A 12,992-nucleotide genomic window follows, 5' to 3' on the forward strand; every position below is an offset into this window, starting at 1 on the left:
GTAAGCATGAATAACTTAAATTAATATAAGGAACATAATGTGATAAAAAGGCACGTTTATAAGAGCTTTCTATGCAAATTTGAACTACTTATGGCTGGCAAAATATCAGTTTCTCTCTCTCTCTATTTCGCACAATTAAAAAGCAGCGGAGTTTGCCTATTTCTGCAGAAATTGCGGGCGTGAGCGTGCATTTGCCAAGATTGCATTACCCACAATGCTTTTCTCTAATAATAATTAAAAAGTTCAGTTTTTTTCTTTCTCTCTCTCTCTCTCTCTCTCTCTGTGTCATGGATTGTTTCGGACTTTCGAACAGAAAAACTTTACCGAAGTAGGCGTCAACTCGAACTTTCCGAAGAAGAAGAAGAAGAGGAGGAAGGAGAGAAGTAAAACAGTTGAAATTTCGCACCGACGACAACACAAAGTTTGATGACAAGCAAATTGAATATTTTGACCCGGATCTACCTTTACATGTGTGTTTTGCCTAAAATATGCAAACTAACTTTCCGAGAACTTTGCGAGACTTGAGGGATTTATCTTGTTCTTGTGCAAAACGGGCAAGTCATCTTTTGTTTTTTTTTTAATATCCTCTAAAGTTTAACACATTTACTAGGAGATGCAAATGGTGACTTTTATTCACCCTAACGCATTAACACGCCGATTCATATTAAATATCTCAAAAATAATTAATACAAGTATTGTAAAGAAATTTTTAACAAAATATTAAAAAGTTGACGAAAATCAACCAACGCTTTGTATTTTTGTAGACTTGTCAAAAGCAGTTGACACTGTAGATCACAATTTTGTTTTTTAAGTAACTGGAAATGCATGGCACTCACAGCAATCTCAGAAAAGTGACATTTGGAATATATATGAACAGTCTTTTACATTTATCCATGATAGAAAAAATTATATAAAGTACGCAGATGACACCGTAATACTCTATATAGGAAAAACTTGGCACAGTCTAAAAACTGAAGCAGAAAGGCATTTTTTGGAAACGGTTTAAGGCAAATAAATTATCAGTTAATGTTGATAAAACAAAATACGTAAATTTCACTTCATACGAAAGAAACTTACGAGAATTGAATCTTTTAAAAATCAATAAATATTCTAGAGACAAGTACCATAAATTAATAATCAGCATCTAAAATTGAATACACAAATAAAAGAACTTACGGGAAAGATCAGAGGATTGGTTCCGAAATTTAAGAGTATCTAACAATGCCTAGAATAAATAAAACAACTTAATACGTTGTAATATTCTCTAGTTCAGTCTCGATTAAGTTATTAGCTAACCTAAGACAACTAAATACTGTACAAAAATGAATAATTAAAGTTACTTTACGATGAAACAAAAATAATAGACATGCGACAAATATATTCTTTTACTCTTTTAATAAACGTTAAAAAAAACAATCAAATTCAAAAAGGCACATAGATCTAATTGATCCATGCAATTCAGTTATATCTGCAAATGATTTTAAATTGTTTTAGAACCGCTGCCTTTAAATATTTAAACATTTTTATTGGAACTTTTAGTGGAAGCTTGTGAAATTGTTTTAGAAGCACCGGAACTCATTTATACTAGAAAATGTCAATTGAAGTTAATATTGTTATTAAAAATTATCTAACAATTCATTTAAATTGTTTTAGGACTACTGAAAATATTTAATTTGAAATGTCGTTAATAATTAATAGAATTTTATAAAATTGTTTGAAGACCACTGGAACTGATTTTTAGGCCGTTTTAAACCCAATTTATATGTAATATGTTTTATTGAATATTAATTCTTAACTAATAGTTTCGTAATTATATTAAGTTGTTTCAGATGCACTGGAGCTGATTAATAACGACAAATGGATTTAGATTGTTTTAAAATCACTGAAACTCGAATAAAATTTTTATTGAATTTTAGTATGTAATGGAACTATATTTAGTTGTTTGGGAAGCACTGAAACTTTTTTTTGAGGTAGATGATTTTTTTTTAATGAAAAATGTTTTAAAATCACTGAAACTCGAATAAAATTTTTATTGAATTTTAGTATGTAATGAAACTATATTTAGTTGTTTGGGAAGCACTGAAACTTTTTTTTGAGGTAGATGATTTTTTTTTAATGAAAAATCCAGAAAATAGCTATAACTCAAAAATCACTCCACTTACAGTTCTGAAAATTTGTACACACATTCCTCAATTCATTTCATTGCACACCTATTTGAGGATTTTCCAAAAAAATTTAAAAATTTTGAGAAAAAAAATTTTTGAAGAAGATAATTTTTTTTTATTGAGAAATCCAGAAAATAGCTATAACTCAAAGGCCACTCAACTTACAGTTCTGAAATATTGTACACACATTCTTCAATTAATTTAATTGGACACCTATTTCAGGGTTTTTCAAAAAAATTAAAATATTTTGATAAAAAAAAATTTTTGAGGAAGATAATTTTTTTTTATTGAGAAATCCAGAAAATAGCTATAACTCAAAAACCACTCAACTTACAGTTTTGAAAATTTGTACACACATTCCCCAATTAATTTAATTGGACACATATTCTAGGGTTTTCCAAAAAAATTAAAACATTTTGAGAAAAAAAATTTTTTTTGAGGAAGATGATTTTTTTTTATTGAGAAATCCAGAAAATAGCTATAACTCAAAAGCCACTCAATTTGGAGTTTTGAAAATTTGTACACACATTTCTCAATTAATTTAATTGGACATCTATTTCAGGGTTTTCCAAAAAAATTAAAACATTTTGAGAAAAAAAAAATTTTTTGAGGAAGAAGATTTTTTTTTATTGAGAAATCCAGAAAATAGCTATAACTCATAAACCACTCAACTTACAGTTCTGAAAATTTGTACACACATTCCCCAACTAATTTAATTGGACACCTATTTCAGGATTTTCCAAAAAATTTAAAACATTTTGAGAAAAAAAAAATTTTTTGAGGAAGATATTTTTTTTTATTGAAAAATCCAGAAAATAGCTATAACTCAAAAGCCACTCAACTTATAGTTCTGAAAATGTGTACACACATTCCTCAATTAATTTAATTGGATACATATTTTGGGGTTTTCCAAAAAAATTAAAACATTTTGAGAAAAAATTTTTTTTTTGAGGAAAATGATTTTTTTTAATGAAAAATCCAGAAAATAGCTATAACTCAAAAATCACTTAACTTACAGTTCTGCATATTTGTACACACATTCCTCAACTAATTTAATTGAACACCTATTTCAAAGTTTTCCAAAAAATTTAAAACATTTTGAGAAAAAAAAAATTTTTTGAGGAAGATATTTTTTTTTATTGAGAAATCCAGAAAATAGCTATAACTCAAAAGCCACTCAACTTATAGTTCTGAAAATGTGTACACACATTCCTCAATTAATTTAATTGGATACATATTTCAGGGTTTTTCAAAAAAATTAAAACATTTTGAGAAAAAAAAAATTTTGAGGAAGATGATTTTTTTTTATTGAGAAATCAAAAAAATATCTATAACTCAAATGCCACTTAACTTACAATTTTTAAAATTTGTACACACATTCCTCAATTAATTTAATTGGATACATATTTTAGGGTTTTCCAAAAAAATTAAAACATTTTGAGAAAAATTTTTTTTTTGAGGAAAATGATTTTTTTTAATGAAAAATCCAGAAAATAGCTATAACTCAAAAATCACTTAACTTACAGTTCTGCATATTTGTACACACATTCCTCAACTAATTTAATTGAACACCTATTTCAAAGTTTTCCAAAAATATTAAAACATTCTGAGAAAAAAAAAAATTTTTGAGGAAGAATTTTTTTTTTTTATTGAGAAATCAGAAAATAGCTATAACTCAAAAACCACTCAACTTACAGTTTTGAAAATTTGTACACATATTCCTCAATTAATTTCATTGGACACCTATTTCAGGATTTTCCAAAAAAATTTTAATATTTTGAGAAAAAAATTGTTTTGAGGAAGATGATTTTTTTTTATTGAGAAATCCAGAAAATAGCTATAACTCAAAAACCACTCAACTTACAATTCTGAAAATTTGTACACATATTCCTCAATTAATTTCATTGGACACCTATTTCAGGATTTTCCAAAAAAATTTTAACATTTTGAGAAAAAAATTGTTTTGAGGAAGATGATTTTTTATTATTGAGAAATGCAGAAAAAAGCTATAGCTCATAAACCACTCAACTTACAGTTCTGAAAATTTGTACACACATTCCTCAATTAATTTCATTGGATACCTATTTCAGGGTTTTCCAAAAAAATTAAAACATTTTGAGAAAAAATTTTTTTTTGAGGAAGATGATTTTTTTTTATTGAGAAATCCAGAAAATAGCTATAACTCAAAAACCACTCAACTTACAGTTCTAAAAATTTGTACACACATTCCTCAATTAATTTTATTGGATACCTATTTTAGCGTTTTCCAAAAAAAATCAAAATATTTTGAAAAAAAAAATCTTTTTGAGGAAGATAATTTTTTTTTATTGAGAAATCCAGAAAATATCTTTAACTCAAAAACCACTCAACTTAATGTTCTGAAAATTTGTACACACATTCCTCAATTAATTTAATTGGAAACCTATTTCAGGATTTTCCAAAAAAAAATTAATATTTTGAGAAAAAAAAATTTTTGAGGAAGCTAATTTTTTTTATTGAGAAATCCAGAAAATAGGTATAACTCAAAAACCACTCAACTTACAGTTCTGAAAATTTGTACATACATTCCTCAATTAATTTAATTGGACACCTATTTCAGCATTTTTCAAAAAAATTAAAACGTTTTGAGAAAAAAATCTTTTTGTGGACGATGATTTTTTTTAATGAAAAATCCAGAAAATATAATACAATTTATTGAATATTATTTACCACTGAAAATAATCTTATTTGGCTGTTTGAATACCACTGGAAATAATTATTCATGCAAATAAATTTTTGTTGTAGAACCACTGAACTGGATTTACATTTAATCATTTTGAAACAATATCGTAACTTTTTAAAAATTTATCGATTGGTTTGAGGATCACTGGAACCCACTTACGTCTACAATTAGACCTAAATGGTTTTAGAAGCACTGGAACTCGATTTATATTTAAGCAGTTTTAATGGTACGTAAATTTGATCAAGTTGTTTAAAAAGTACTGAAATTTATTAATTCATAAAAATGTTCTACTGAAATTGGTATTTCTAAATTGCAAACGAATGAATGTTGATAGTTGTTTGAGAGGCACTGATATACATTTTTATTAAAATAGTTTGAGAACCACTGAAAAATAATTTCTATTAAAAAATGTCCAATGAATAAAATATTATCAAATTGTTTGAGAGCCACTGGAACTAATAAAATTATTCGTTTAAATGAATTTTTAAGCCATTTTAGAACCACTGGAATTCGATTTAAATTATATATTTACCTACTATATAGAACTATATTAAATTGTTTGAGAAGCACTGGAGCTCATTTATGTTTTAAAACAATCAATTTATACTTGAGAATGTTCAATTTAAAGTTATTTGAGAAGCACTGGAAATAATTATGCGTGAATTATTTAATATAAATGAGTACACACATTTCCTGCAAATAGACTTTATTTGTTTGAGAACCACTGAAATATAATGTTTAGTAAAAAATGCAAAAAGAATGGAATTTTATTAAATAGTTTGAGAACTTTAAAATTTTGGTACCGATTGGATTATTATCAAGTATGTACGTAGGTTCAGATCCACTAGACAAACTAATGCGCATAATGTGCCTCGTATCAATGCTTATGCCTAATATGGGTTAAACGGTTCAGTTGTTTGAGAACTACTGCCTAAAAATGTTCATCATCAATTCAATCAAAATAAATAACGATCGCATTTGCGACACAATTTCTCTTTAGCTAAATCAATTTCCAGTTGGAAGTTTGTCTCTTTTATTTTCTCCATTAAGAGAGGGAGGGAAGGAGGGTGGTAGGGCGGTTTTATATTCATCCATCCATCATCTGGTGTATTGGATTATATTTCCTTTCACTTTGAACAACTTTATTGATATTAAACAAAGACAGATTATCAATTTATGATGATGTTCTTCTTGTCGTTAGACGAGGGAATGTTTTATTTCGCATTTTGATGTAATGTAAGGTTTTCATCAAGTTGTTTGAGAACCACTGGGATCCATTTGTGCCCTCCTAAGCTCAATAAATTAAATTAATGATATTTAATTAAAAAAAGTGTTTGCAAAAGGATTTTAGTTGTTTGGAAGTCACTGAAAGTCAATTTATATTTAAATAGTATATAGTGTGGTGACTTTAACTGGAATAAATTCAGTTAAAACTAATCAAATTTTATCTCGCAAAATTCCTGAGACCCGTCGATTTTTGTTTAATTATTTTTCACATTTCAAAATAGTTTTTGTATTTTTTCACCTTCACAGGGGGAGGTCCAAATTAACCCTAACTTTTTTTTTTCAAATGGAAAGCCACTTTTTTTAAACTGTCATTGAAAAGAGCCCTTTTTCTTGATTAAATTGCCCTATTTACTTTTGTCTTGATTATCTAAAGGAGAAATGCGAAAAAAAATAAAAACCATTAAATTATTAAAAGTTGCGTTTAATGTATAAGATGCTCAAAATGAGCACCATTTACTTGTTGGCAAATCCCAAGACGATAATAAAATTCGTTTCTGACATTTTCTAACACTTCTGGAGATATTTGTTGGATTTCTTGCCTAATACGTTCTTTGAGTTCGTCTAGGTTTCCTGGTTTGCTCATATAAATTTGACTTTTCAAATGTCAAATGGTGAGATCGGGAGAACGTGCCGGCCACTCGATTGCACCCCTTCTACCAATCCATCTGTTTGGAAAATTGTCATCTAAATACTGGCGTACATTACGGGCATAATGTGGGGGAGCACCATCTTGTTGCATCCAGATTCTTTCATCATACAAATCTGGATCGAACTGACTCGGATATAAGGCACGTACGATTGGAACTAGTTCATGTCCAAGAAATTCTAGATATCTTTCCCCAGTTAAAGTATCATTGAAGAATATCGGCCCTATAACTTGTCTCTTGCCCAAACATTAGTTTTCTGGGGATATTGTGTATTAGTTTCCCTTACCCAGTGTGGGTTCTTGTCAGACCAGTAGTAGCGACAGTTCTGCTCATTAACATGGCTATTTAGGGTTAATGTAGCCTCATCAGAAAAAAGGACCCACTCCGAAGATATGCGATTTTCGTCAATGGCGTTTATCATTAATTCACAGAACTGAACTCTGCGATCTGGATCGCCTTCCAATAACTCTTGAACGGGTTGCATTTTATAAGGTCGTTTGTTTGCACTTTTTAAAATTTTTAGCACAGATTTATGATGAATAGAGTTTTCGCGAGCTACTCTACTGGCTGCAGTTACCGGATTTTCTTCCATCGCTAACAATACATTTAATTGGGTGTTTTCATCGATTTTAGAAGACCTTTGTCTTGAAACATCCCTCACGTGCCCAACTTCTCGAAATCTGCTTTCGATTTTACCTTGGTTAATAGATGGCAAATCTGGATATTTCTGCCTGAATAAGTGGACAACCTCTAGCTGAGTACGACTTCTGTCCCCATAACCAATCATCATTAAGATTTCAATCTTGTGGGATTCGGATAAGTAAGGCATTTTTGCAATATAAGTTAACTTATTTAACAACTGGTTGAAATTCACTTTAACAGTGACACTACAACAATGTCAGGAAATGTTTCGATACCAATAAAATTTGTTTATTTTCACGCCAAAAATTTACCAACACAAAATATTTCGAGACTTTTAATAATTTAATGTGTTTTTTTTCGTATTTCTCCTTTAGATAATCACAAAAGTAAATAGGGCAATTTAATCAAGAAAAAGGGCTCTTTTCAATGACAGTTTAAAAAAAGTGGCTTTCCATTTGAAAAAAAAGTTTGGGTTAATTTGGACCCCCCCCCTGTAGGTGAAAAAATACAAAAACTATTTTGAAAAGTGAAAAAAAATAAACATAAATCGACGAGATAAATTTTGATTAGTTTTAACTGAATTTATTCCAGTTAAAGTCACCACACTGTATAAAATAATAAAGTCGGGTCAACCCCCTTATTTAAATAAGTTATTTACTACTCTCTCGCATTTACACAATGCTTGTGGAATAACTTGCCAAATAATATTGAAGATTTACCACTTAATAAATTTTACACCAAGGTTAAGCAAATTCTTCGCGACTCCCAACGAGATGCCTAGTATAGTATGTTTAACATAAACTGCAAAATCAACTAAGACCAAAGATAAGCTGGCCTGGTTAATCTTTCTTTTATAGTTCTCTATCGTCCATTCTTGTTGCCTTCCGTCGCATGCCAGCCAAATTGCTTTGCCATTTTTTGGTTCGGCCCTTTTTGGTTTTAGTTTTGTTCTTTTTTTATTTTGTGTTTATTTATAATCTTTTCAGTTTCAATATGATGGTTTGTAATGACATTATGTTGTTAAGGCCTTTTTCATGCATTTGCGCTATCGGTTTTATATAATCGCTAAGCAGTTCCTTTTACCAAAAATCGTCAAATTTTATTTTCTCATTATATTTATGACTATTTTTTTTGGTAATAAACTTTTTTTGACTGTTGACTTTGACTTAAATATAGAGGGTGATACCTTTTTAAATTAACATCCTGTATGTCATTAAATTGTATGAAAATTTTAATTCATACGCTTTAAAACTGTTTCTATGCCTTATCTAAAGAAGCCTTATTTACATAATAAAGTTTATTTTTGTAAGATATTTAGGATTGTTATCGCATTAGAGACAAAGTTTATCATTTTAGACGTGCTTAAGATGTTTTTAAATTAAGTTCAGTTTTCTTTTTAATGTTGAAGATGGTGCATTTTGAAATTTCGGGCAAAGTTGGCCTGGTTACAGGCGGTGCCTCTGGTTTAGGCCTTTATTATGCCAAAGCCTTGTTGGGAAAAGGTGCTAAGGTAGGAAAACTAGCATTAAAAGAAAGAAAAAAACAAAAACTTTTTTTTTATATTTTAGGGGGTTACTTTGGCTGATTTAGATCCTAAAGTAGGTCAGCAAGCTTTAGCAGAAATAGAAAAGGAGTTTGGTGAAAATAAGGCCGTTTTTGTTAAATGTGATGTTACTGATTACAATCAGTTCGAAGGTAAGTAATGTGTGTATGTATTTTTTTTTTTCATAAAAAATACCGTACCTATTTTTTCCTTCCAGGTATAGTTATATTAGTTATTTATGTAACAAGTGTATAAATAAAACGATTCGTTTTTTATGAATGGAAAATTTTTCGCAACACACGATGGTTAAATAAACGTTTATTTTTGGTTTACACCACATGTACATTTTTGGTTGAACTTCAATTATTGTTAATGTTTTACTCACGTTTAACAAGAAGGGTTATTACATCCTAATATTATAGAATTATTATTTTATAAAAGTCAAACGTTTAAGTATGGTATATGGTGAAATATTTTAAGACGTGTATAAAATGCAATGAATTTTTTTTTTAATTTGCAGAAGTGTTTTATGCATCAGGGGGCATTTTTCGACGTACAAAGAAAAAAAATAATTTTTACCAATGGAGTAAATATTATTTAATGAAAAAAAAGTACAGCAGCAAATTTTATTTTTTAAATCCTTGTTTAGTTTTAAGCAAATTTGTATTCTTAAATTTTTTTAAATTTGTATATCTTATTTGGCATAGCTATTGTTTCATACACGCATGCATTTCCTACATTTTTCTTAGTTTCTTTGGATATTATATTATTTTATTACACTATAAATATAACGTCTATGAAAAGTATCTCGTATCCTACACAGTGTACTACATATGTGATATCGGGGCCATTTTGACACTTATTTGAAGTAAAGACTAACTATGTAAATTCCTTGTAATTATTTTTAAATGCCGAAATTTTCTTCTTTGTGTAAACAGAAACATATCTGATGAACAGAATAATATACGTATACTCTACAGTTTAATAAATATACCTTGACCATATACGGTTGACAAATATACCATTTAGGTTTGTATGAAAAATTATAGATTTTTTATGACCTCCAATTTTCCTAAAAATCAATTTTTTCTCAAGCAATTATCTACTGCAAAAAAAAAACAATTTTGCATTAATTCTACCCTTACCCCCCCACCCACCCCACACAAATTACCAGTAAAAAAAATTGTTTCCAATAATCATTCTTTTCCAAAATAATACTAATGAATAACAGCTGATTTCGTCGTTAATATCCAATTTAATTAATAAGTTTGTTTATTGAAATTTCATATAATTATATATGTATATTATTAAATATTTAATATAAAAAAACAGTGCTATTAGATTGAATATTATGAACAAAACACAGTGATTTTTCAGAAGAATCTGATCAAATATTTGAGAACTATTAATAGAGTTTAGAAATTAGATATGTAAATTTCATATCCATTTTTTTAAACGAAAATTTTCTCCTTTTTTTAAACAGAATAGTATATGATATATGTATATTCTACAGATAACATACAAAACCAAAAATTTACTAAAAAAATCGATGAATAACGGTAATAATATATGATGTGTTGCTTGGATAGTTTTGAGTTTTTCTGCTCAAAAAACATAGTTTATTAATTTTTTTTGCTTATAATTATTTAACTTTTAACTAAAGTCTTCCATTTTCTAGTGCCTGGAAAAAAAACATATTTCTTTATCTTACAAAAAACACTCTTAAATGTGCATTTTAATTGCTAATAAATATTATATAAACACTCTTTTACTCACTTTCCACCCTCATTTAATAATAAATTCATCAATTTTAGATGCATTTAAGGAGACCATCAAAGCATTCGGGAATATTGACATTTTAATAAACAACGCCGGCATTATGAACGATTCTGTATGGGACAAGGAAGTAGACATTAATGTTGTAAGTATTTTTAATTTTGAAACTTAATTCATTCAATATAATTCGAAACATCTCATAGAAAGGAGTTATCAATGGAATGCTCCTTGGCCTAGATAACTACATCCCTAAACATAAATCAGGTGCAGAAGGAGTCATCCTGAACGTTTCTTCTACCGCAGGAGTAGGAAAGTATGGTTGCTTACCAGTTTATGTGGCAACGAAGTTTGCTGTCCATGGTTTAACCCTTTCGTGGGGTTTACCAAGCCACTATGAAAGAACCAAAGTGAGGGTGGTGGGAATATGCCCTGGACCGACTGATACACCTCTGATAAGAGACATGGCATGTAGAAATTTGGGGGATGCCTATGAGAAAATCCGTCAGGAGGAAGTTAAAGTTATGAAGTCTCAAACGTAAGTGGATTTTTTTTCTAAATGGTATTTTGGGGTTAAAGGGTGGTTTTTAGGCCCGAACAAATGGTTCCGGATGTAATGAGGGTTATCGAAACGGCCCCGTGTGGTACCATGTGGTTAATGGAGGGTGGCGAGCCTGCTTATCAATACGAAATGGTCGACAGATTCGAAATGGAGAATAAGAAATATCTTGGCAAATAATCAGTCTTGGAATATGGAAATATTTGAAATTTATTTGGTTTTATATAAAAAATAATAATTTGAATGAACTTTTAAACGTTTTTCTATTTGCCTAAAAAACTTTTTATAAAAATTTTACTAAAATAAACAGAACAGCATCTTCTGGGCACTTGAACAATTTTGCAAATGTTTTTTAGAATGCCGTGAAAAATACATTAGCAATTTTTACTGTCTTAAAATGAAAAAGAAATCTAAGGATTTAAAACGATTTTTCAGATGTTTTGTACGATAGAGTAATAAAAATATTAACAATTTTACTGCCTAGAAGGGAAAAACAATTTTTTTCCAGGCATTTAGGTTAATTTTTTAAATGTTTTTGTAGAAAAGAATGAAAGAGAAAAGCAATTTTATTGCCTAGAAGGCAAAAAACAATAATTTCTTCAAGACACTTAAACAATTTTTCAAGACATTTATACGTTGCTTAAAAAGTATAATTTAATTGTCTGGAAGGCTTATGAGTCTTTTCCAGGTATATGAAACAATTTTCGGCAATTTTTAATGTTGCTTTAAAGAACACAACAATTTTTTCCAGGCACTTGAAACTATTTTTACAATGCTTTGCTGCTTTTTTACTGTCTGAAAATTGGAAAAAAAATTTTAAACAATAAAAATTTTACTTCCTGGAAAGGTAAAACAATTTTTTACAGGCATTTATGATGTATGATTTTTTAAGAAAAAAATGAAAGGGAAAATCAATTTTAATGCCTAGAAGGCAAAAAACAATAATTTCTTCTAGACACTTAAACAATTTGTCGGAACTTTTATATGTTACCTAAAAAGTATAATTTAATAATCTGGAAAGCATATTCCTTTTTTTCCAAGTATTTCAAACAATTTTCGACTGTTTTTGGTGTTGCCTTAAAAAACGTAACAATTTTTTCCTGGCACGCGAAACTATTTTTACAATGCTTTGGTATAATGCCATGAAAAACACATTAACAATTTTACTGCCTGGAAGGGAAAAACAATAATTTCTTCAAGACACTTAAACAATTTTTCATGACATTTATACGTTGCTTAAAAAGTATAATTTAATTTTCTGGAAGGCATATGACTTTTTTTCCAACTATATCAAACCATTTTCGGCAATTTTTGATGTTGCTTCAAAAAGCATAACAATTTTTTCCAGACACTTGAAACTACTTTTCCAATGCTTTGGTATGATATGAAAAAATATTAACAACTTTCTGAAAATTAAAAAATAAATTCTAAGCATTTAAAACAATTTTTGACTTAAACAATTTTGCAAATGTTTTTTAGAATGCCGTGAAAAATACATTAGCAATTTTTACTGTCTTAAAATGAAAAATAAATCTAAGGATTTAAAACGATTTTTCAGATGTTTTGTACGATAGAGTAATAAAAATATTAACAATTTTACTGCCTAGAAGGGAAAAACAATTTTTTTGTAGAAAAGAATGAAAGAGAAAAGCAA

At 28.6% G+C, this 12,992-nt stretch overlaps 1 protein-coding gene across 1 annotated transcript; it reads left to right on the forward strand.

Annotated features, from left to right (window-relative positions):
- Positions 1 to 8,805: 8,805 nt before the first annotated feature.
- Positions 8,806 to 11,594, forward strand: LOC126736219 (15-hydroxyprostaglandin dehydrogenase [NAD(+)]-like). The gene is made up of 5 exons (XM_050440474.1): positions 8,806 to 8,973; positions 9,032 to 9,158; positions 10,821 to 10,927; positions 10,986 to 11,317; positions 11,371 to 11,594. The coding sequence occupies exons 1-5, from the start codon at positions 8,863 to 8,865 to the stop codon at positions 11,516 to 11,518; spliced, it is 825 nt and encodes a 274-aa protein (XP_050296431.1). The 5' UTR covers positions 8,806 to 8,862; the 3' UTR covers positions 11,519 to 11,594.
- The last annotated feature ends 1,398 nt before the right edge of the window (positions 11,595 to 12,992 follow it).

Source organism: Anthonomus grandis, chromosome 5, assembly GCF_022605725.1.
Source record: "Anthonomus grandis grandis chromosome 5, icAntGran1.3, whole genome shotgun sequence".
Lineage (NCBI taxonomy): Eukaryota > Metazoa > Arthropoda > Insecta > Coleoptera > Curculionidae > Anthonomus > Anthonomus grandis.